This window comes from Grampus griseus (assembly GCF_964374135.1).
Source record: "Grampus griseus genome assembly, chromosome: 5".
NCBI classification, from domain to species: Eukaryota; Metazoa; Chordata; class Mammalia; order Artiodactyla; family Delphinidae; genus Grampus; species Grampus griseus.
This window is the reverse complement of record NC_138998.1, coordinates 140,649,838-140,672,754: the sequence shown is the minus strand read 5'-3', so window position 1 is coordinate 140,672,754 and position 22,917 is coordinate 140,649,838. Positions and strand designations below refer to the sequence as shown.

Here is a 22,917-nt window from a genome sequence, read left to right as displayed (position 1 = left end):
ATGGCTTCTCTGTCTGCTAAGATAAAATTTGAATTAGGCCTTATGTCTCTTTCCAATTTAAGAGATATTTTGCTGGTCGTGTCGTGTGAAAAGACTATAATAACGGGAGAGACCTTCAAGATGGCGGAAGAGTAAGACGCGGAGATCGCCTTCCTCCCCACAGATACACCGGAAATACATCTACACGTGGAACAGCTCCTACAGAACACCTACTGAAGGCTGGCAGAAGACCTCAGACCTCCCAAAAGGCAAGCAACTCCCCACGTACCTGGGTAGGGCAAAAGAAAAAACAGAGACAAAAGGATAGGGACGGGACCTGCACCAGTGGGAGGGAGCCGTGAAGGAGGAAAGGTTTCCACACACTAGGAAGCCCCTTTGTGGGCGGAGGCTGTGGGTGGCGGAGGGGGAAGCTTCGGAGCCGCGGAGGAGAGCGCGGCAACAGGGGTGCGGAGGGCAAAGCGGGGAGATTCCCACACAGAGGATCGGTGCTGACCGGCACGCACCAGGCTGAGAGGCTTGTCTGCTCACCCGCTGGGGCGGGCGGGGCTGGGAGCTGAGGCTCGGGCTTCGGTCGGAGCGCAGGGAGAGGACTGGGGGTGGCGGCGTGAACACAGCCTGCAGGGGTTAGTGCGCCACGGCTGGCCGGGAGGGAGTCCCGGGAAAAGTCTGGACCTGCTGAAGAGGCAAGAGACTTTTTCTTGCCTCTTTGTTTCCTGGTGCGCCAGGAGAAGGGATTCAGAGCGCTGCCTGAAGGAGCTGCAGAGACGGGCGCGAGCCGCGGCTAAAAGCGCGGACCCCAGAGACGGGCATGAGACGCTAAGGCTGCTGCCGCCACCAAGAAGCCTGTGTGCGAGCACAGGTCACCATCCACACCCCCCTTCCGGGGAGCCTGTGAAGCCCGCCACTGCCAGGGTTCTGGGATCCAGGGTCAACTCCTCCAAGAGAACGCACGGCACGCCTCACGCTGGTCAACGTCACGCCGGCCTCTGCCGCCGCAGGCCCGCCGCGCATCCCTCCCTCCCCCCGGCCTGAGTGAGCCAGAGCCCCCGAATCAGCTGCTCCTTTAACCCCGTCCTGTCTGAGCAAAGAACAGACGCCCTCCGGAGACCTACACGCAGAGGCGGGGCCACATCCAAAGCTAAGCCCCAGGAGCTGTGAGAACAAAGAAGAGAAGGGAAATCTCTCCCAGCAGCCTCAGAAGCAGCGGATTAAAGCTCCACAATCAACTTGATGTACCTGCGTCTGCGGAATACCTGAATAGACAACGAATCAGCCCAACCTGAGGCGGTGACTTTGGGAGCAATGATATATATATGTTTTTCCTTTTTCCCTTTTTGGTGTATGTGTATTCTTCTTTGTGTGATTTTGTCTGTATAGCTTCACTTTTACCATCTGTCCTAGGGTTCTGTCTGTCCTATGCCAAACAACTAGCAAGACAGGAACACCACCCCACCCATTAGCAGAGAGGCTGCCTAAAATCATAATAAGGTCACAGACACCCCAAAACACACTACCAGCTGCAGCTCTGCCCACCAGAAAGACAAGATCCAGCCTCATCCACAGACACTAGTCCCCTCCACCTGGAAGCCTACACAAGCCACTGAACCAACCTTACCCACTGGGGGCAGACACCAAACACAACAGGAACTACAAACCTGCAGCCTGCCAAGGGAGACCCCAAACACAATAAGTTAAGCAAAATGAGAAGACAGAGAAACACCCAGCAGATGAAGGAGCAAGATAAAAACCCACCAGACCTAACAAATGAAGAGGAAATAGGCAGTCTACCTGAAAAAGAATTCAGAGTAATGATAGTAAAGATGATCCAAAATCTTGGAAATAGAATGGAGAAAATACAAGAAATATTTAACAAGGACCTAGAAGAACTAAAGAGCAAACAAACAATGATGAACAACACAATAAATGAAATTAAAAATTCTCCAGAAGGAATCAATAGCAGAATAACTGAGGCAGAAGAACGGATAAGTGACCTGGAAGATAAAATAGTGGAAATAACTACTGCAGAACAGAATAAAGAAAAAAGAATGAAAAGAATTGAGGACAGTCTTAGAGACCTCTGGGACAATGTTAAACACACCAACATCGAATTATAGGGGTCCCAGAAGAAGAAGAGAAAAAGAAAGGGACTGAGAAAATACTTGAAGAGATTATAGTTGAAAACTTCCCTAATATGTGAAAGGAAATAGTTAATCAAGTCCAGGAAGCACAGAGAGTCCCATACAGGATAAATCCAAGGAGAAACACGCCAAGACACATATTAATCAAACTATCAAAAATTAAATACAAAGAAAAAATATTAAAAGCAGCAAGGGAAAAACAACAAATAACATACAGAGGAATCCCCATAAGGTTAACAGCTGATCTTTCACCAGAAACTCTGCAAGCCAGAAGGGAGTGGCAGGACATATTTAAGGTGATGAAAGGGAAAAAAACCTACAACCAAGATTACTCTACCCAGCAAGGATCTCATTCAGATTCAACAGAGAAATTAAAACCTTTACAGACAAGCAAAAGCTAAGAGAATTCAGCACCACCAAACCAGTTTTACAACAAATGCTAAAGGAACTTCTCTAGGCAGGAAACACAAGAGAAGGAAAAGACCTACAATAACAAACCCAAAACAATTAAGAAAGTGGTAATAGGAACATACATATCGATAACTACCTTAAATGTAAATGGATTAAATGCTCCCACGAAAAGACACAGACTGGCTGAATGCATGCAAAAACAAGCCCCATATATATGCTGTCTACAAGAGGCCCACTGTAGACCTAGGACACATACAGCCTGAAAGGGAGGAGATGGAAAAAGATATTCCATGCAAATGGAAATGAAAAGAAAGCTGGAGTAGCAATTCTCATATCAGACAAAATAGACTTTAAATAAAGACTATTACAAGAGACAAAGAAGGACACTACATAATGATCAAGGGATCAATCCAAGAAGAAGATATAACAATTGTAAATATTTATGCACCCAACATAGGAGCACCTCAATACATAAGGCAAATGCTAACAGCCATAAAAGGGGAAATCGACAGTAACACAATCATAGTAGGGGACATTAACACCCCACTTTCACCAATGGACAGATCATCGAAAATGAAAATATATAAGGAAACACAAGCTTTAAATGATACATTAAACAAGATGGACTTAATTGATATTTATAGGACACTCCATCCAAAAACAGCAGAATACACTTTCTTCTCAAGTGCTCATGGAACATTCTCCAGGATAGATCATATCTTGGGCCACAAATCAAGCCTCAGTAAATTTAAGAAAATTGAAATTGTATCAAGTATCCTTTCTGACCACAACGCTATGAGACTAGATATCAATTACAGGAAGAAATCTGTAAAAACAAACACATAGAGGCTAAACAGTACACTACTAAATAACCAAGAGATCACTGAAGAAATCAAAGAGGAAATTTAAAAAAATACCTAGAAACAAATGACAATGAAAACACGACGACCCAAAACCTATGGGTTGCAGGAAAAGTAGTTGTATGAGGGAAGTTTATACCAATACAATCCTACCTCAAGAAACAAGAAACATCTGAAATAAACAACCTAACCTTACAGCTAAAGCAATTAGAGAAAGAAGAACAAAAACCCCCCAAAGTTAGCAGAAGGAAAGAAATCATAAAGATCAGATCAGAAATAAATGAAAAAAAATGAAGGAAACAATAGCAAAGATCAATAAAACTAAGAGGTGGTTCTTTGAGAAGATAAACAAAATTGACAGACCATTAGCCAGACTCATCAAGAAAAAAAGGGAGAAGACTCAAATCAATAGAATTAGAAATGAAAAAGGAGAAGTAACAACTGACACTGTAGAAATACAAAGGATCATGAGAGATTACTACAAGCAACTCTATGCCAATAAAACGGACAACCTGGAAGAAATGGACAAATTCTTAGAAAAGCACAACCTTCCGAGACTGAACCAGGAAGAAATAGAAAATATAAACAGACCAATCACAAGCACTGAAATTAAAAATCTTCCAACGGACAAAAGCCCAGGACCAGGTGGCTTCACAGGCAAATTCTGTCAAACATTTAGAGAAGAGCTAACACCTATCCTTCTCAAACTCTTCCAAAATATAGCAGAGGGAGGAACACTCCCCAACTCATTCTACGAGGCCACCATCACCCTGATACCAAAAGCAGACAACGATGTCACAAAGAAAGAAAACTACAGGCCAATATCACTGATGAACATAGATGCAAAAATCCTCAACAAAATCCTAGCAAACAGAATCCAACAGCACATTAAAAGGATCATACACCATGATCAAGTGGGGTTTATCCCAGGAATGCAAGGATTCTTCAATATACGCAATCTATCAATGTGATACACCATATTAACAAATTGAAGGAGAAAAACCATATGATCTCAACAGATGCAGAGAAAGCTTTCAACAAAATTCAACACCCATTTACTATAAAAACCCTCCAGAAAGTAGGCATAGAGGGAACTTACTCAACATAATAAAAGCCATATATGACAAACCCACAGCCAACATCGTTCTCAATGGTGAAAAACTGAAACCATGGGCTTCCCTGGTGGCGCAGTGGTTGAGAGTCTGCCTGCCGATGCAGGGGACACGGGTTCGTGCCCCGGTCTGGGAGGATCTCAAATGCCGCAGAGCGGCTAGGCCCGTGAGCCATGGCCGCTGAGCCTGCGCGTCCGGAGCCTGTGCTCTGCAACGGGAGAGGCCACAACAGTGAGAGGCCCGTGTACCACAAAAAATAAAAAATAAAAAAATAACTGAAACCATTTCCACTAAGATCAGGAACAAGACAAGGTTGCCCACTCTCACCACTATTATTCAACATAGTTTTGGAAGTTTTAGTCACAGCAATCAGAGAAGAAAAAGAAATAAAAGGAATCCTAATCAGAAAAGAAGTAAAGCTGTCACTGTTTGCAGATGACATGATACTATACATAGAGAATCCTAAAGATGCTACCAGAAAACTACTAGTGCTAATCAATGAATTTGGTAAAGTAGCAGGATACAAAATTAATGCACAGAAATCTCTGGCCTTCCTATACACTAAGGATGAAAAATCTGAAAGTGAAATCAAGAAAACACTCCCATTTACCACTGCAACAAAAAGAATAAAATACCTAGGAATAAACCTACCTAAGGAGACAAAAGACCTGTACGCAGAAAACTGTAAGACATGCTAGTACACACATGGTACTGGCACAAAAACAGAAATATAGATCAATGGAACAGGATAGAAAGCCCAGGGATAAACCCATGCACATATGGTCACCTTATTTTTGATAAAGGAGGCAAGAATATACAATGGAGAAAAGACAGCCTCTTCAATAAGTTGTGCTGGGAAAACTGTACAGCTACATGTAAAAGAATGAAATTAGAACACTCCCTTACATCATACACAAAAATAATCTCAAAATGGATTAAAGACTTAAATGTAAGGCCAGACACTATCAAACTCTTCGAGGAAAACATAGGGAGAACGCTCTATGACATAAATCACAGCAAGATCCTTTTTGACCCACCTCCTAGAGAAATGGAAATAAAAACAAAAACAAACAAATGGGACCTAATGAAACTTCAAAGCTTTTGCACAGCAAAGGAAACCATAAACAAGACCAAAAGACAACCCTCAGAATGGGAGAACATATTTGCAAATGAAGCAACTGACGAAGGATTAATCTCCAAAATTTACAAGCAGCTCATGCAGCCAATATCAAAAAAAAAGAAACCCAAACTAAAAATGGGCAGAAGACCTAAACAGACATTTCTCCAAAGAAGATATACAGGTTGCCAACAAACACATGAAAGGAGGCGCAACATCACTGATCATTAGAGAAATGCAAATCAAAACTACAACGAGGGCTTCCCTGGTGGCGCAGTGGTTGAGAATCCACCTGCCGATGCAGGGGACACGGGTTCGTGCCGCGGTCTGGGAGGATCACGCGTGCCGCGGAGCGGCTGGGCCCGTGAGCCATGGCCGCTGAGCCTGCGCATCCAGAGCCTGTGCTCCGCAGCGGGGGAGGCCACAACAGTGAGAGGCCCGCGTACCGCAAAAAAAAAAAAAAAAAAAAAAAAAACCTACAATGAGGTTATCACCTCACACCGGTCAGAATGGCCATCATCAAAAATTCTACAAACAATAAATGCTGGAGAGGGTGTGGAGAAAAGGGAACACTTGCACTGCTGGTGGGAATGTGAATTGGTACAGCCACTATGGAGAACAGTATGGAGGTTCCTTAAAAAACTAAAAATAGAACTACCATATGACCCAGCAATCCCACTACTGGGCATATACCCTGAGAAAACCATAACTCAAAAAGAGTCATGTACCACAATGTTCATTGCAGCTCTATTTACAATAGCCAGGACATGGAAGCAACCTAAGTGTCCATCGACAGATGAATGGAGAAAGAAGATATGGCACGTATATACAATGGAATATTACTCAGCCATAAAAAGAAACGAAATTGAGTTATTTGTAGAGAGGTGGATGGACCTAGAGTCTGTCATACAGAGTAAAGTAAGTCAGAAAGAGAAAGACAAATACCGTATGCTAACACATACATATGGAATCTAAAAAAAAAAAAAAGTGGTTCTGAAGAACCTAGGGGCAGGACAGGAATAAAGACGCAGACATAGAGAATGGACTTGAGGACATGGGGAGGGGGAAGGGTAAGCTGGGACGAAGTGAGAGAGTGGCATGGACATATACACACTACCAAATGTAAAACAGACAGCTAGTGGGAAGCAGCCGCACAGCACAGGGAGATCAGCTAGGTGCTTTGTGACCACCTAGAGGGGTGGGATAGGGAGGGTGGGAGGGAGGCACAAGAGGGAGGGGATATGGGGATATACGTATATGTATAGCTGATTCACTTTGTTATACAGCAGAAACTAACACACCATTGTAAAGCAATTATACTCCAATAAAGGTGTTCAAAAATAAAAATAATAACAAAAACTACCATTTATTACTATGAGCCAGACACATTACACACATTCTCTGAAAGGAAAGAGGAACTGTTGTATAATGGAGATGCTCCAACACGTGCAAAAGCAGAAGGCCTGGCATAACGGGGCCTCCCTCCCCACCTCGCAGCTTCCACGACTCTCATCGCGAGACCCATCCTGCTTTGCCTGTCCCCCGACTTCGCCCTCCAGTGGGGTCACTGTGAAGCTCATTTTCGACATCGTATTATTTCATGCATGTATTTCAGTGTGGATCTCTAAAATATAAGATCTCTTTCTTACGGTTTAAGATAGCCACAGTGCGATTATCACATGGAAATAAAATTGACAACAATCTCCCTTATCACTTCTCAGGTTGTCAGATATCTATCCTTGGGGCATGTTTTGAGGACAAGAAGTAATATGTCTTCTTTGAACAATAAAATGGCAAAAGGAACGTAAGGGATGCAACAAATGGATAAAGACCAAGAGGGTCAGCAAACAAATGCACCAGGTGAGTCTTGTGTGGATCCTGACTTGAAAACGAGTGTGAGCGTGTGTGTGTGTGTGTATGTGTGTGTGTGTGTGTGAGACATGGTCCCCTTTTCTTGCCGTTTATTTGTGGAAGAACACACATTATCTTTGATCCTTAAAGCAAGCTTTAAAGGTGGGCACTGTTATTCCTATTTCGCAGGTGTTAAGGTTCAGAGAGTAGAGGCACTCATCCAGGTTCACACCAGTGAGTGGGAATGAAAAGGAAGGGCGACTGCGAGTCCAGCAGCGGGTGAAGGCCAGGCCGAGGGAAGGGAGAGGAGCTGGCGGCTCAGTGCGATAAACCGTCTTAGATGATGGAGACCAGGTGTGGGCGCAGCTGGGAATCATGGACACGCTCGGGGGGCAGCACACACGCAAAGCCTCCTGGAATTGTGGGAGGGTGAGTTTGGGACAAATGCAGAGAGAGGTCCCTAGAGACCAACCTCACTGCTCTCGCAGAGCTTGTAAGGGCGTGACGAACCGGCCGAGGAAAAGCCTCTGAACTGGGCTTCCAGGACCTGACTCTGTTCCCCCTCTAATACACCGTGTGCCCCAGGCAAGTCTCCCAACATCTCTGGTCTTAGACATCTCAACCTCAGAGTGGACAGGGCCAGCTTCACGGCGCTGCGGGGCTCCCCTGGGCAGCTTCTGCCCTGAGCCCCAGATACTGGAATGACCACCTCACCCCATGGCTGGCTCTTCCTTCTCCCCGAGAGGCACATTCACTGCACAGAGCCTGAGGCCTGCCCTCCTGTTCCACAGCCAGCTTTGCTTCTCAAGGACTCTGGGATGGTGGGCAAATTCCTCACCTCCTTCACTGTATACTTTCCTCATCTGCCATCTGGGGAGGATGCACAGCCTCTATAAAATACGTCCCAAGATACCTGGGATGTGGTGAGCATGACCCAAATGTCTGCCAGGCAGGTACTAGCCCCATTGACAGATGTGGAAACTGAGGCCCAAGATCATACAACCAGCACGTGGCACTGCTGGAAGCAAAGCCCAGTCTGCTGATTCTGGGGCCGCTGGATAAGCAGCTGAGGGGGTGGTGGGGTGATTTGAGCCTGAGGTTCTGAAGCAAACCACCACTTCCCGAGATTCATCTCTTCCTCACGCACCTCTTCCGGGGTCCAACACACAAGAGGCAGTCGAGGCAGCCTGTTAGGTGACAGGGTGTGAGAGGCACATTGCCTAGTGCAGCACGAGTTAATGCAATCAAAATGAAGAGCGACACTTGGTGGGGGGAGCAGAGAGATGTCTAAGACCCTGCCTGTAATATGTACCCGGCGGCAGAGGAGGCGATGATGTCCACGACACACACGAAAACAAAGGCAGATGGGACACATCTGTGAAAGAGGGCCGACCTCAAGGGATGGGGAGGCCACAAGGAGCAGGGTGAATCAGCCTGGAGGTGAAGGGCAAGTGTGATCACCTCGCTCCACCCTACCCACAATTCTAGACCGACGATCCCGCTGGGCTTAGGGCACAGTGACTACGTGTGGAGAGCCTGTGGGGCTGAGGAAACGTGCTGTGAGCTGAGGCTAGAATGTGTTTACAGCCAAGTGGCCGTTGGCCCTGAACAATGCCCCACCCCCCAAAGATACCCACACCCTAACCCCGGGAAGCTGTGAATATCATCTCATGGGGCAAAGTCTCTGCAGGTGTGATTAGATTAAGGCTCCTGAGATCATCCCAGATTATTCAGGTGGGCCTAGATGAAATCACAGAATCACAAGGGAGGCAGAGGGAGAGCCGACAACACAGGGAGGAGAAAGTGACGTGAAGCCGGGGCAGAGAGAGGTTGGAAGATGCTGGCCTTGAGGACTCGAGGGATGAGGCCGCAAGCCAAGATACGCTGGCAACCGCAGAAGGCCGAAGAGGCAGGGACGGATTCTCCCCCAGGGCCTCTGCCAACACCTCGATTCCGACCCCCGTCATACTGATTTAGAACTTTTGGCCTCCGGAACAGTGAGAGAATACATTTCTGTTTTCAGTCACGCTGCTCATGGCTGATTTGTTAGCAGTCCCAGGGAGCTAACAAACCCTTGGCCTCCATTCTGAGAAGGCTGGGATCTTTTATTGCAGGCGATGGGAGTCCTTGAAGCTGCATGAGGCACGGAGTGTCTGCAGGATTGGGACCAAACTGCAGGACGGGGCCAGGGAAGCACGGGTTAGAGGGCGGAGACGCTGGAAGCTTGGGAGCGGGTCAAAGGCTGTGATTCAGCCCCTGAGAGCTGCCGTGGGCCTGGGGGACGGTGAGGCTGGGAGGCTGCAGGGAAAGAGCCTGGGAACTGTCCAGTCGTGGGAACTGCCCTGGACGTGTGCACGTTCGCCGGCAGGACGCGGCCACCCAGACTCTGTAACCCCCACTTGCTCAGGCTCTGCGCTGCCCTGAGCCTCAGCGGGATTTCGCGGCCCATTTCCCCGCTCGAGTCTGCGGCAGCCTCCACCCTGGACCCATCTGTCACAGCTGATCCACTCACGGCTCTTGTCATCGTTCAGGGTTGCTTTGTTTCTGTTTTTTCTCGCTTCTGGTGTCTGAGGCCAAGCTCCATTGTTAGAAATAATGGCTCCCAGGGGACTGAAAATGCACAAAGCGGGGGGCGGAAGAACGAGAAATGCGCTGCCGCGGAGCTCCCTCGGAGCGCGGCCCGAAGCTAGGCCGTGGCTGAGGGCGTCTGTCTGCCTCAGATTTGCTTTACTTCTCGAGATCTAACCCCAGTAAGAGGCAGCTCGTGGCCCACGAGCCTTGCACTTCCCCTCGACGGGCCCTCGTCCTGCTACCCTGCCCGCGCGGCTCTGCTGCGTCAGGACTCCGGGTGTGGTCCCGGGAGACCCATCCTGGGGTCAGGGCTCCTGGGTGCCCCGGCTGGGAGGGCGCAGGGGGAGAGGACCTGGCGCCGAAGCCCCTCGGCGACCACCCATGGGGAGCCTTCCCCCAACATGCAGTCCCTCTGGCCCTGTTTCGAGGCGGAATGTGAGTGTGGCGGGGATGGGGGAGGGCGAAAAGGCAAGCTGTAGAAGAAACCGCGGGAAAGCGAGACCGTGACCAGGAGGCGGGAAGGGCCCCTCCCTCCAGCTCAGGCCGGAGAGCGCGGCTGTCCTGCGAAGCAAGCGCCCACGTCCCACTGTCATTCCCAGTGGGGATGAACCGGGACCCCGAGGGTTCTAGGGAAGCTGCCCCTTTCAGCCCCTTCCAGAGCACGATCAAGGCTTTCGGGGCAGGGCTGTATTTGGAGAAAGTCTTTAAAGAGGTAATGAAGTTAAAACGAGGCAACTGTATGAGTTTTCTGGGGCTCCCGGAACAAGTGTCACAAACGGGCAGCTTAACACCACAGAAGCTTACGCAGGCCGGGAGTCTGCCGTCAAGGCGATGGCGGGTTTGGGTCCTTCCGAAGGCTCTCGGGGAGCGTCCGTCCTCGTCTCTCTCAGGCTCTGGTGGCGGCCAGCAACCCCTGGGGCTCCCTGCTTGTGGACACATGACCCCAGTCTCCACCTCCGCCTTCTGTTCTCTGCACGTGCTTGAAGGACACAGTCACGTGGGATAAAGGCCCCTCCTCAAGCAGCACGACCTCATCTCACCTTGGTTACATCTGCAAAGACCCTATTTCCAAACACAGTCCAGTTCACAGGTACTGGGGGTTAGGACGTGGGCATATCTTTTGGGGGCGACACAATTCACCCCAAACGGTGGGGACCCACGGGAACAAAGACAGGACGAGGTGACAACGCAGGCAGGCGGGAACCTGCCAGAGAGGCACCTGGGGCCGTCACGCGGGCGCCCTGGCGAACAGTGGCGTGTGCACTGAGATGGGAGCTGGGGAGAAAGTCCAGTGAGCTGAGCTGGTCGTGGGACGCAGGGGAGCTGAGAGGCTTCCATCTGCAGTGGGGGCCGCCTTCCTTCCTCCCTCCCTCCATCGCCTCCTGTATTTCCTTTTCTTTTTATCGCTTGAAATTTCATTAGAAAAATTGAGCACAGTTTTCCTGCCAGAAAAGAAATGTCTCTGGGCATGGGTGACGCTGGGGGCCCTGAGCGGGTCCAAGCCCCACCGTCCTGCGTCTTATCCGGGAGGAGGCCGGCGTCCACCATCGGGAGAAAACCCCCACGGGCATCCTCTACGGCTGCTACAAGTGCCTCCAAAGATCGGGGTTTCTGCTCAGTGCGGCTGCACTTTCGGGGGTGCTCGTCCCCGATGTCGCGTCTCCTGGGCCACGCCGAGACGCCCAGTGTCCCACATCGCGTGGCACCCATGCCACCCAGCCTGTGGAGGCCGTGTCACCCGTGCAGCCTCTGCGCTGAACCAAGCAGTCCCTCTGGGGCTCACTAGTTTTAATGTGATGCCTGGGGCTCACAGCGGCTGGCCGAGAGCCACTAAACCCTGGCTTTTTCTTCCAGAAGCCAAGCCTGGCACGTCCGAGGCGGGGTGGGAGCTGGAGGCTTCGAGGGGGCCCTGTGGTGTCTGGACCCAACCTGCATCCGCTGGGGGTGTGTGGGGAGGGGTCACCACAGGGCCGCAAACCGAGTCAGAAACCCCAGACGTAGAGGGGGCCCCGCTGCTCCAGCACCAGTGCCCAAGAGGCCCAGAGTCCCCCATCCCTGGAGAGGCCCTGGGCTTCAGGGAAAGGCCTGGGAGGGGAGATGCCGTGCACAGGAAGAGTCGGAAAAAATAGGGTGCAGGGCTTGGCATATGTTGTCACGTTCCGGGGGGGAAATATGGGGTGCAGGGAGAGGGGAGCAGGTGGAGGACCCAGCCACGTCCGCCGGTGCACGCAGCCCGCACCCTCCAGGCTCACTCACGGGAGCCCTGAGAATCGGGCCCTGACGATCAGGCTTAACATCTTGGGTGCCCAGGGCAGGCCGCCGAGTCTGACTCTGAGAAGGGCCGCCCTCACCCTCTGCCCACCCACCTCAGCACCCTCCATCACCCAGGCATCACCTGCACGGGAGTGTCCTCTCCGTCCCTGAGGCTGGGACCCATCTCATCCCTCTTCTGCCTGGTGCCAGTAGCTTCAAGAAATACTCCCGGAGAAAACTCACTGCTCCTACACGCGCCCCTTTATAACCCTGCCACAGGAAGTGCCTCTCAGACCCTCACCCCTTGGAATATTCGGGGCCGTCTTTGCCAGGAGGGCACAGGTGCCATCTCCCATCTCCGCTCTTTGGGGCTCAGCCTTCGAAACACCCCCCGCAAAATGGGTCTCAAGTACATGCTGGACCACCGCCGCACGTCCTGCGGGCTCCAGGGGGCGTCTTAAGCCATCTCTGAGTCACGTGTTCCACTGCTTCTTGTATTTGCTCTTTTTCTGTTATTAATAGTGACGGTAAGACATCTGAGGCTTACATAAGAAGCTTCACTGAGATCTCAGGGTATGTGTGACCATGAATTTTGAGCCTTTAAGCACTGCCCACATCTTGACTCTTCCCCCTGTGAAGCTTATATAACACAACTCTGAGCGCAGACACTTTGGGGGCTGCTCCCCGAAGCGCTCTGGAACCGGTGCGCATGGCAGACGGGCTCCAGACGAGCCGCCAGCCACGCCCGGCTGCTTCTGCCGGCAGTCAGCCTTTACGTAACAAGGAACGATGCTCCGGGTTAGCTGTTCTTGCAAATGGGAATCGCAGGTGGAGAGATTACTGAAGATCTCTAGACGATCATGTCAAATGCACTGCCTCTTTTTCTGTTAGTTGTAAGGCTATAAATGTAAAAACAAAAAAATCCCCAAGGCAGAAGCTGTGGGGGTAAAGCCAGCCTGAATCACTGGGTCTGCTAACCGTTCTGCTTACAGAATGAATCAATGCACCTTGCAGCTGGCCTCGGGGATGCCTGACCCCACCTGGACAGCACCCTGGTTCCCGGAGCCTGCAGCCGGGCGGTGGTGACCGCAGGGCGGCGGCCGCTTTTCCTTGCGGCCCGTGTTCCCTCTCGGCTAAACTGAGGAGGGTCTGCCTGTGACAGATCGCCCAGGGCCGAGCAGCTCTCCCAGGCTGCACACGGGGGCTGGGGGAGCACAGTCGGCATCCAAGGGACAGAGACAGCAGAGCGGTCCTGGGGCCGCAGGGGAAAGCAACCAGCAGAGCACTCTCCAAGCACCGCTCGTTTCCACAGCAAAGGCTGGTTTCGCCTGTAAAATTATCGGTAAGTGCTTGTGGGTACCGCTACCATCCCCTCCAGCAAAACAAACGACCCAGAAGCCTGGAAACCCTCATGCAGCTGGAGAGCACGCGGGCATGCAGGCTGCCCCACGTCACGATTGGGACTGCTGGTCCCAGCGCATCCAAGCTGAGAGCCTGCACTGGGTGGTCACGTCCCCCCCCCTCCCCCCGTCCTCCCTTCTCACCGCTGTCCTGATGGAGCGCCACCTCCGAAACAGTCGGAGGAGAAATGAAAGGCATTTGCGGTCTTTTCTTTGCTGGGAAGAGAGGTTTGGGGGCCGACCTGGGGAACACAGTCACCAGGTATCACAGAGCTGGATACACCCGAGGGGCTGGGCCGGCCCCCCCATTCCACAGAGCACTCCTGGACACACGGTCCTGTGCCTGGAACGATGGCACGACACACAGGGCCACACGTCTCGGGAAGGTTCCCCCAGCCAGACACAGAGATCCGGCAGCTTGAATCCATGACATGCGTAAATAATAAACAAACAAGTAAAAATAACACGACCTTCCTAAACATACACCACATGCCACCCCGTTTCAGCACACATGCTTGAATTTAATCACTGCGGCCCTGTGAAGTGGACGCTGGCCTCCCCCCACCTCACAGACGGAGACACCGAGGCATGTAACTTGCCCGCACGCTCCCAGGTGCAAACGCAGACGAACCCGCCCCAGAATCGGTGCTCTCAACCGTGATGTCATGTTGCTGGTAAACGGACTGAGTGTAATTGAATCTGAAAAGCATCTGTCTTCCCTGAACAGTTGACTCCCGTCCCGGCCTGTAACATTTCACTTCATAGACCACACCGCACACAACCGCCCTGGATGAGCATGACCAGGACCAGGAAACGGGGGAGGGCTTTGGGAACACAAAGTTTTCCAGAAGACACAATAATTCACTATTGCAACAGACCTACGCTTTGCAAACTGAGGTGATAAGAGTGGAGATGATTCAGGTTTAAAATATAGCAGGCAAATTCATTGACGAATAAATGGAATGTGGTCCCTCCGCACAAGGCAATCTTATTCAGCCTTAAAGAGGAAGGACGTCCTGACATCTGCTACAACAAGGATGAACCCTGAGGACATTAGGCTCAGTGGAATGAGCCAGTCGCAAAAAGACAAATCCTGTATGACCCCCCCTATAGGAGGTCCCTAGAGGACTCAGATTCACAGAGACAGAGAGTAGGGTGGTGGCTGCCGGGCGGCTGGGGTGCGGGCAGGGGAGTCAGTGTTTAGTGGGGACAGAGTTTCAGTTGGGAAAATGAGAAAGTTCTGGAGATGGACGGTGGTGGTGGCCGCACGACAATGTGAATGTATCAGTGCCACTAACTGTACACTGAAAACGGCGAAGGCGGTAAAATGTTATGCTATGTGTATTTTACTACGATTTTTTTTTTTTGCGGTACGCGGGCCTCTCACTGCTGTGGCCTCTCCCGTTGCGGAGCACAGGCTCCGGATGCGCAGGCTCAGCGGCCACGGCTCACGGGCCCAGCCGCTCCGCGGCATGTGGGATCTTCCTGGACCGGGGCACGAACCCGGGTCCCCTGCATCGGCAGGCGGACTCTCAACCACTGCGCCACCAGGGAAGCCCTTTACTACGATTTTTAAAAATTAAAAAAAATGTTAGGCAGGGCATCTAAAGCCAACTGAACAGAACGTTCTAGCTCTTCTTTCATTGTGTCAAGACCGAGTTTTCAGAGGTGCTGTGAGTTTCTGTTCAGGCAGAAGTCCCCATCGGGCGATCAGCTTTGGGAATTGAGAAGGAGATGTGGTACCTGGTGGGGTGATGGGGTGGGGGACAGGTAGGCAGGGCCGCGGCCAAGGCAAATAACCACAGCATCGACTGCAGAGGTTGTTTTTGAGATTGGAAACGTCTGGTGCCATTTCCAAGGCACGTGAATGCCCTGTACAGTGACCCACAGCACGGCTGCAAACCCGGTGCCCGGGGAGAGACGGGTGCACTTTTTATACTCTCACGGCTGCATCTTTAAGTGTGCACTACCTTAGAATACTTTTTTCTCAAAAAGATTCAGAACCCTGGCAATGCCAACACTTAACCACGAAAGTGGGAGGAATTAGCCCGATGAGCTGAGCAAGAGGCCGTGGCTCCGTCTCTACGTCTTTCGAGCTGGGCGGCTGACACGCCTCCTGCACCGGCCGCGAGCCGTCCACCAGGCTGGAGCCCATCCTCTGCCACACCTGGGCGGGGGCTGCCGGGGCCCCCCTCCCGTCTCATGGCCCGTCCAGCCGAAGGGGAGGGGATGGGAGCATGGAGGAATCCTTCACTGGGGCAGGGCTGGGCTGCAGCTGTCTTGACATGGACACCTGAGGGCCCTCTGTGTCCTCTGGGGACCCTCTCAGCCCTTCTTGCCAAAGACCTCCCCCAGTCCCCAGGAGTGCAGCCTGCCACCTGCAAACCGCAAACCCAGGACAGGGGAGTGGGGCCCCAGCCTGCAGTGACCCAAGGCTACCTGTCCGCCCAGCCCCTGCTGCCCACTGCTGGGCTTGTGTCGGGGTCCCTGAGGCTGGCACAGGGCTCAGCATCCCAGCTGAGTGTGCAAATGAGGTTCCCAGAAGCTGCCTGACGGGGCGCCCTGCCCGTGCTTTTCTTCCCTGACACTCAGAGCCGTACTCTGCACGTTTCTGAGGCCAAGCAGCTGCTTGGCCCACAAGGGCTCTGGTGAGGCCACTGGCCCTCTCATTCAGGGCAAGAGATTCGCCTCTGCCGGGTCGGAGAGGGAGGTGCCCTGGGCAGTGGGCCGGGGTCTCGGAGCCTTGGCACTGCCCCTGTCTTTGTGGTTGTCTGTCACAGTGGGCTGGCTCACAGATATGAAACCGGGGACACCAAGGCACTGCGAAGGCTTCTTCCAGAGTCTCCGAGTGGACAGGGCAGAGGGAGGGGGCCGGGGGACAGGACGTGTTTACTGAGCCTCCCCGGGTGGCCGGCTCCGCCCTGGGCTCTGTACGAGTGCTGCCTAGCGCCATTCGCATCACCCCGTGTGGGGCGTCAGCACCGCACCCACCTCACCGAGGAGAAGGTGACCTTTCCGTGGCAGAGCCGGGCACTGAGAGGCTGTCTGCCCAGCACCACGGCCTCTGCCCCTCCACATGACCGCCGAGAGCAGCTCCGGCCCCCCTGCGCTTAGCCGGCAAGGTCTCCATGTCATTACCCGCCAACCCTGATGACATTAGTGAGGTTCGGGCCTCCAGCCAACCCCGTGCTGGGGCGTCCAGATGTCAGAAAGTGTCTGGTTTAAGAGGTTTTCCGACCGTAGCTAGTGGGAAGGAGGGAGTCCAGCAGCCTCCCGAGTTCTCCACGACCTCGGGCTAAAATTTGAGAGACTGAGTTTCCAAGAGATCTTATTTGGAAGCACCTGATACGGCATCTCAGGAGTCAGGCTGACTTACTTTAGCGGCTGATCTACTTGTTGAAAAAGAGACTGAAAACGGAGACATCAATGTTCACAGCCCGGCTCTGGCACAGCTGCAGACAGAGGGTCATCACAGGCGAGGGTCTGGGTCTTCTCCCCATCACGACCAGCCCTATACCTCCATTCACACCGGAATCCCTGAAAGGGTATGGAATGACCCCCTTTCTCCAACTTCCCTTGGTTGCAATTAGCTTGTTACCATTTCAATATATTTTTAAAGCGCTTACATTATGAACATTAAAAGGAGGATAAACGACTTTGCTGGGACTGCGGAGGGCAGTGCACCTGGCAGTGATGTGGGGAGAGGACAGCAGCGCAGAAGCCCAGAGGACTCGCTGGGTCTGCCTGGCCAGGGAGTGCATCCCTGTACAGACGGGCATAGACCCTTCCGGTCGGCAGGCCAGGGACGTTCTGAGCGTGGGGCAAAGCAGGGGCACACGTCTGCGGGCAAAAGGGAATCTCCACTAGGCTTCACCAGGCAGTCAGCCAGACATTCCAGGAGGGGAAAGACATTCCATGAGCCAGGGAGGGACTCCAGGCCCCGCCATGAGGACCGCGCTGGACCAGACGGGGGCAGGTGCACCCTGCAGCAAACAGGCTGAAGACGATCGGCCAGCGTGAAGCGCTGGCTCGTGTCTGTGCCAGAGGCAGCGGAGGCTGCCGTCCTCGGAGGGCGCAGAGCCAGAGCGGGGCAGGGCGGCACAGGGAGACTGCGGCAGAGCGGGCAGAGCGGGGCTCCCAGAGCAGGGAGGAGAGCGGGGCTCCCAGCGCAGGGAGGAGGGCGGGCCTGAGCCCCGGGGGAACCTTTGGGGAGGGGATGGCAGGCCCGGCCCCGCAGCTCCACGGGGGCTGAGTGCCGGCTTCACGGCCTGGGGTCCCAGGTGTCAACAGGGCCAGGCTGGGGGGAGGGCAGCAGGGTGGAGAGAAGGCCCGGCAGACGGGGGCTTAGCCCCAGCGGGGAAGGGGGCACAGTCACAGGGCGGGGAGAACCAACCACAACAAGGCGCTGGAACTGGGAACAGCCTTCTCTTGACATTTTAACTTTCCAGTGCTCTAACTGCTCTTCCTTTTGGATTTTTCTCATTTGTTCCATTATTTTAGAGCAGAAACAACTTAGCAGAACTCAAGTGGCTGATCGCCCATTAAGACCCGAGTTCCAGCTGCAGAGCGAGGCGGGAACAAGGACGTGGCAACTCACAGAGGCCGAGGGCGGCCCCCCGACAAGGGGCTGTCCCCCAGGGGGCCGCTAGACCAGGGCGATGCACCAGCAGGCGGTCCCTTTCAGCGGCACTTATCATGGTCTCCAGGGTGGTCAGTCTTGCCCAGATGAGGCCTCTCACCAAACCCAAGCCCAAGGCCAGGTCCGGGGGTCCCACAAAGGCCTCACTCTGCCTCACTCAGGAGGTGGGCAGACCCACGCCTGGACGTGCCACCAGGCAGGACCCCTCAAGCTCCCTGATGCCAAGGGCATTGTCCCGTCATGCCCTGGGCAACCCTGCTGAGCTCATCCTTGCTCCGGACACGGGTAGGAGAAAGGAGCAGGTTCTGAGGTCAGGGGAAGCTGCGGAGAGAAACAGCAAGCCCTCTGGGTAGGAACAGGACGCATCAGCTCCTAGAGCAGAGTCCTCAGAGCTGCGGTGCTGGCTCTCCGGGCTTGGGGGCTCCCACTCCCTCCTCCTTCACCTGGGGCTGGGAGGTGCCAGGTCCCACCCGCCCCCCTGGCAGGTGGAGGCGCAGGCGATGGGGACAGGTGTGCAGAGGTGTTGCGGGCCGCGTGAGGCCGCAGCCCTGGCCATACGGCAGCCCCCGGCCTGGGTCCTCCTGAGCCCACCCAGTCTGCGAGAAGGGCTCCTTCCCCACAACGCCAGTCTTCTCTGAGGAAGGAAACCTCTTCATTGGGCCCCATGTACGGCCGGCATCACAGCCCCTTCCTGCCAGCCGAATCCCGCGGTGTCCTGCCCATCACCAGGCACCCTGCAACAGCGGCAGTTTACTATCTGTCCCTTCCGGGGGAAGCAGGGGGCAGAGAGGCCATGGCTCGGGGGGACTCACCAAGCTGGATCCCGGCTCTCAGCACATAGCAGCTGCTCAGTAAACTCGTCTGGATAACTAAGCTATTTGCCCTGTCCGCTTGGACTCCTACAACAAGCAGCACAACTAGCATCCCCGCGTGACAGCGGAGAAATCCACGGCAGAGAGAGGTTAGGTAACTAACCCGAGGCCGTGGGGGTGGTAGTGGAGGCGCTTAGGACAGGACCGCCGTCTGGCTCCTGCCATGGCTGCCAGCCACCTGGGATGCTGCTTCTGTGTAGACCCAGGAAGGACCCAGACCCGGGAAGATAAGCCACGTCTGCCCTCTGAGCCTCCTCTGCACAACCTCTGCAGGAGAATCCGGCGGATGGAACACGGATCCCTCAAGTGGACCCCAGATCCCCGTGGCGGCCTCCCACTGGATACCTGAGCAGGTGAAGTGCCCGTGTGTGCTGGAGTCTCCTTCACACCAAGGAAGCAGTGAACCAGCCTCCCGAGGGCCGTCACGGTTTCTCTAGGAACCTGGAACACCTACGGTACGATCACTACGGTACGGCCTCAGACGGGGACGCTGGCTGGCTGTCCCTACAGACGTTACGTCTGCACCCCAAGCTTTGCTGGAGCCGACACCATCTGCAGAAGCCACTGTTCTTTTTTTTTTTTTTTTGCGGTACGCAGGTCTCTCACTGCTGTGGCTCCTCCCGTTGTGGAGCACAGGCTCCGGACGCACAGGCTCAGCGGCCATGGCTCACGGGCCCAGCCGCTCCGCGGCATGTGGGATCTTCCCGGACCGGGGCACGAACCCGTGTCCCCTGCATCGGCAGGCGGACTGTCAACCACTGCGCCACCAGGGAAGCCCCAGAAGCCACTGTTCTGCCTGTTATCTTCTTCTTCCCCGCTGGGCCCCTCTCTGGGGGGAGCGTGGAAGGACCAGGAGCCGGGGCACTGGACAGACAGGGAGCAGAAACAACGTGGGGGCCGCAGGAGGGACGATGGGCGGACAAAACGGCACACGCGTCAGAAGCGGTACCTGCCTCATCCCCTGACTCCGACTCCGCGGGGCTCTCCCCTCAAGAGTGACCTTTCCCGGAAAGGAGGTGGGATGGGGATAAAAGGGAGAGAGAACACGACTGCATGCTGGGAACTTTAGGAATTAATCCAGTGCCTGGGACTTTAAGAAAAGAAACCGCAGCCGCTGGAAGCATTGCTGTAGGAGCTCTCAACCCAGGATTAAAGTCCCAACAGTGCTGCTGGGTGTCGAGCGTGAGGTGAGCGCGGGGTTATGACTTTCTAGCACATGCCTGGAAACCCAAATGATCCGGTTCTCCCCCAGGGCTAAAGGTGCAGCCAGGAGCCCCCAACAGGGCCGGCAACAAAGGCAGAGGGCGCACAGCAAGGTCAAGAAGCACTGACACAGATGGCAGAGGTCTGAGGACCACTGTCTCCCTCCCCCCTTTTGTATTAGTTAAAGGGCACGGACGAAACAGAGAGAGAGCATCGCGCCCGCTGTGTTCCAGAGTGTTCCAGGCACTCTGTCTACATGGCCTCCTTCACTGCGCACGAGAGTCTATGAAGCAGATGTTTTTGTTCCACTTTACTGACCAGGAGGCCAGCTCAGAAGAGCCAAGGGTTAGGTGCCCAGGATCACAGAAAGTGGTGGAACCAACCCTCAACATCAGATCTGGCACCCCCGAGCGCAGGTGCCCGCGGTCTCCCAGGGCCACCTGCAGGGCTGCTTTCGTGGAGGTCACCCAAACCTTGAGCATCTAGGCCGCAAAATGCCCACAATGACGGCTGAGCTGAGCCCGCCACTCACCTTCACCTCCCTCCAGACCCTCTCTTCCACTTTTCACCCACATCCCACTGAATTTCTCCGGGAAACCTTTGGGAAGTTCTTGGGAAGGAACTGTCACTTCTGATGGTGACAGCATCTCATCTCACCTCTTTCCAAAGATAAAAAGGGCCAATCTTGGATAATTCTCCTCTGCTGGGGTAGAAAAAGCGTGTGTGCTTGTGTACGTGTGTGCATGCGTGTGTGTTTGTGCTTGTGTGTGTTTACATGTGGTGCGTGCACATATTTTTATGTGCGTGCTGTGTGTGAACGCATGTGCACACGAGCGTGCCCAGGTGTGTGCATGTGTGTCCATGCTGGGGCAGGGAAGTACTCAGCGGAGGGCCCTTTCTTCCTTTGGGGAGGCTCTTAAATTCCTGTGCGGTCACAGGTGCCCAGCCCTGGAAGTCCGGGGACCTGGGGGGAGTACTGCATCAGGTCACCACCTGCCCTGTGCTGATGAAGTAAGAGGGGGTGGGCCACCTGCCCTTGTTTCAGCTGCTTCCTGTTTCCCGTTATATGGTTCCAACGAAGCGGGCTATAGTGGGAGAAGGGGAGCCCATACTTCTCCTTTCCTGGGATCAAGCAGGGGATGGGCTGAGAGTGAGGCGGCTGGCAGAGGCTTGTGTGAGAACCGGAGACACCCGAGCCCCCGAGGCTACTCCGTGCCGGGCTGGGGCATCTCCCCCTGCTTCCCAGCTCTGGGTGCGCCACCTTGAGAAGAGCAAAGTGAGCCGCGGCAGCTGCAGGGTTTCCCTGAAACATGCAGCTGAGATTTCGGAGCGTTTCCCTCACCGGGGCCTTCCCTGTCCCCCGCGCCCAGGACCTTACGGGGAGCTTGGAGAAGCCCGCTCCAAGCAGCTTTCTTATCGTCCCTCTCTGCCAGTGAGAAGCAGGAGATGCTCTGAACGTAAAGCTGGTCCAGAGGGTCACCCAGTCTCTCGGCGGGCCCAGGAGGTAGAGCAGCCCCGGGGTCACCCCCTGGCGGTCAGAGCCGGCCACCTGCTGGGATGGGTAACTGAAGGAGGTGGGGGATGAGCAGTCCCTGCTGAGCCAGCCTCTACCGACACCCCTCCGCCCAACCTGCTCCCTGCTGGCCGGGAAGCGGTGCCCGGTCCCCACAGGGGCTGCGAGCTCCAGGCACCCTCCCTGTCTGAGGACTCTGCCCGGCAGGTCTGCCCACCGGCTCCCGGGGTGAGTGTTCCACCGGAAGTAAAAGGCTTAACGGACCAGCCTCTGAACGGAGGAACTCAGCCTCATCAGATCTGTTACAAAGAAAGCTCTGCCCACGAAATGGAAAAAATCCCCCCTTGCAGTCGCGCCTTTCCACGGGGCCGCGCGTGGGGACACCTGCCCCGCAGAGCCCCACCAACCCCCGGCCCGAGTTGTCGAGGGCCGCAGCAGGCTCCACGGATGCCGGTTCGCTCGACCGCCGTCCCCTCCCCCGCCGGCGCCCCCTGGCCGGCCCCCACCCGCCTCCGGGACCCCGCGCTGTCACCGGGGAGGGGCCGCCGCCGGGCTGGCACCACAGGGAGCGCGCCGGGAGGGCGCCCGCGCCGGGCTGGGAAGCTTGGGGAGGGGGCTACCTTCTGAATGCGTCCATCGATGTCCAAATAGATGGCCTTGGGCCGGTAGCTGGAAGAGCCCGTTCCCATCTCGACGAGCGCTGCACTTGGACTTTTTACTGTACTTTCTCGACGCCAGCCGCCGCGGGGAGGGCGGAGAGTGGGAGGAGGGGGTGGGTGGCGGGAGGACGCGGGGACCAGCCAACCAGCGCGCCGCTGCGGCCCGTGCCGCCGACTCGGCCCCTCCTCTCCCCGCCCCCTCCTCCTCTCCCCCACTCCGCCTTCCTCCCTCCTTCCTCTTCCCTGCCCGTTTCTCCTCTCTCCCTTATCTTCACTCCCTTTTCTTCCCCTCCCACATTAAGGCGCACCCCCTCATCT

At 54.4% G+C, this 22,917-nt stretch overlaps 1 protein-coding gene across 1 annotated transcript in view; it reads right to left on the bottom strand.

Moving 5' to 3' along the window:
• The window catches only part of PDE9A (phosphodiesterase 9A), a 99,207-nt gene extending 76,556 nt beyond the window's left edge, over positions 1-22,651 (bottom strand). Inside the window, exon 1 of the mRNA XM_082654137.1 lies at positions 22,561-22,651. Coding sequence (XP_082510263.1) covers positions 22,561-22,629 — 69 coding nt within the window. The 5' untranslated portion in view covers positions 22,630-22,651. The remainder of the gene's footprint in view (positions 1-22,560) is intronic.
• Between the last annotated feature and the right edge of the window lie 266 nt (positions 22,652-22,917).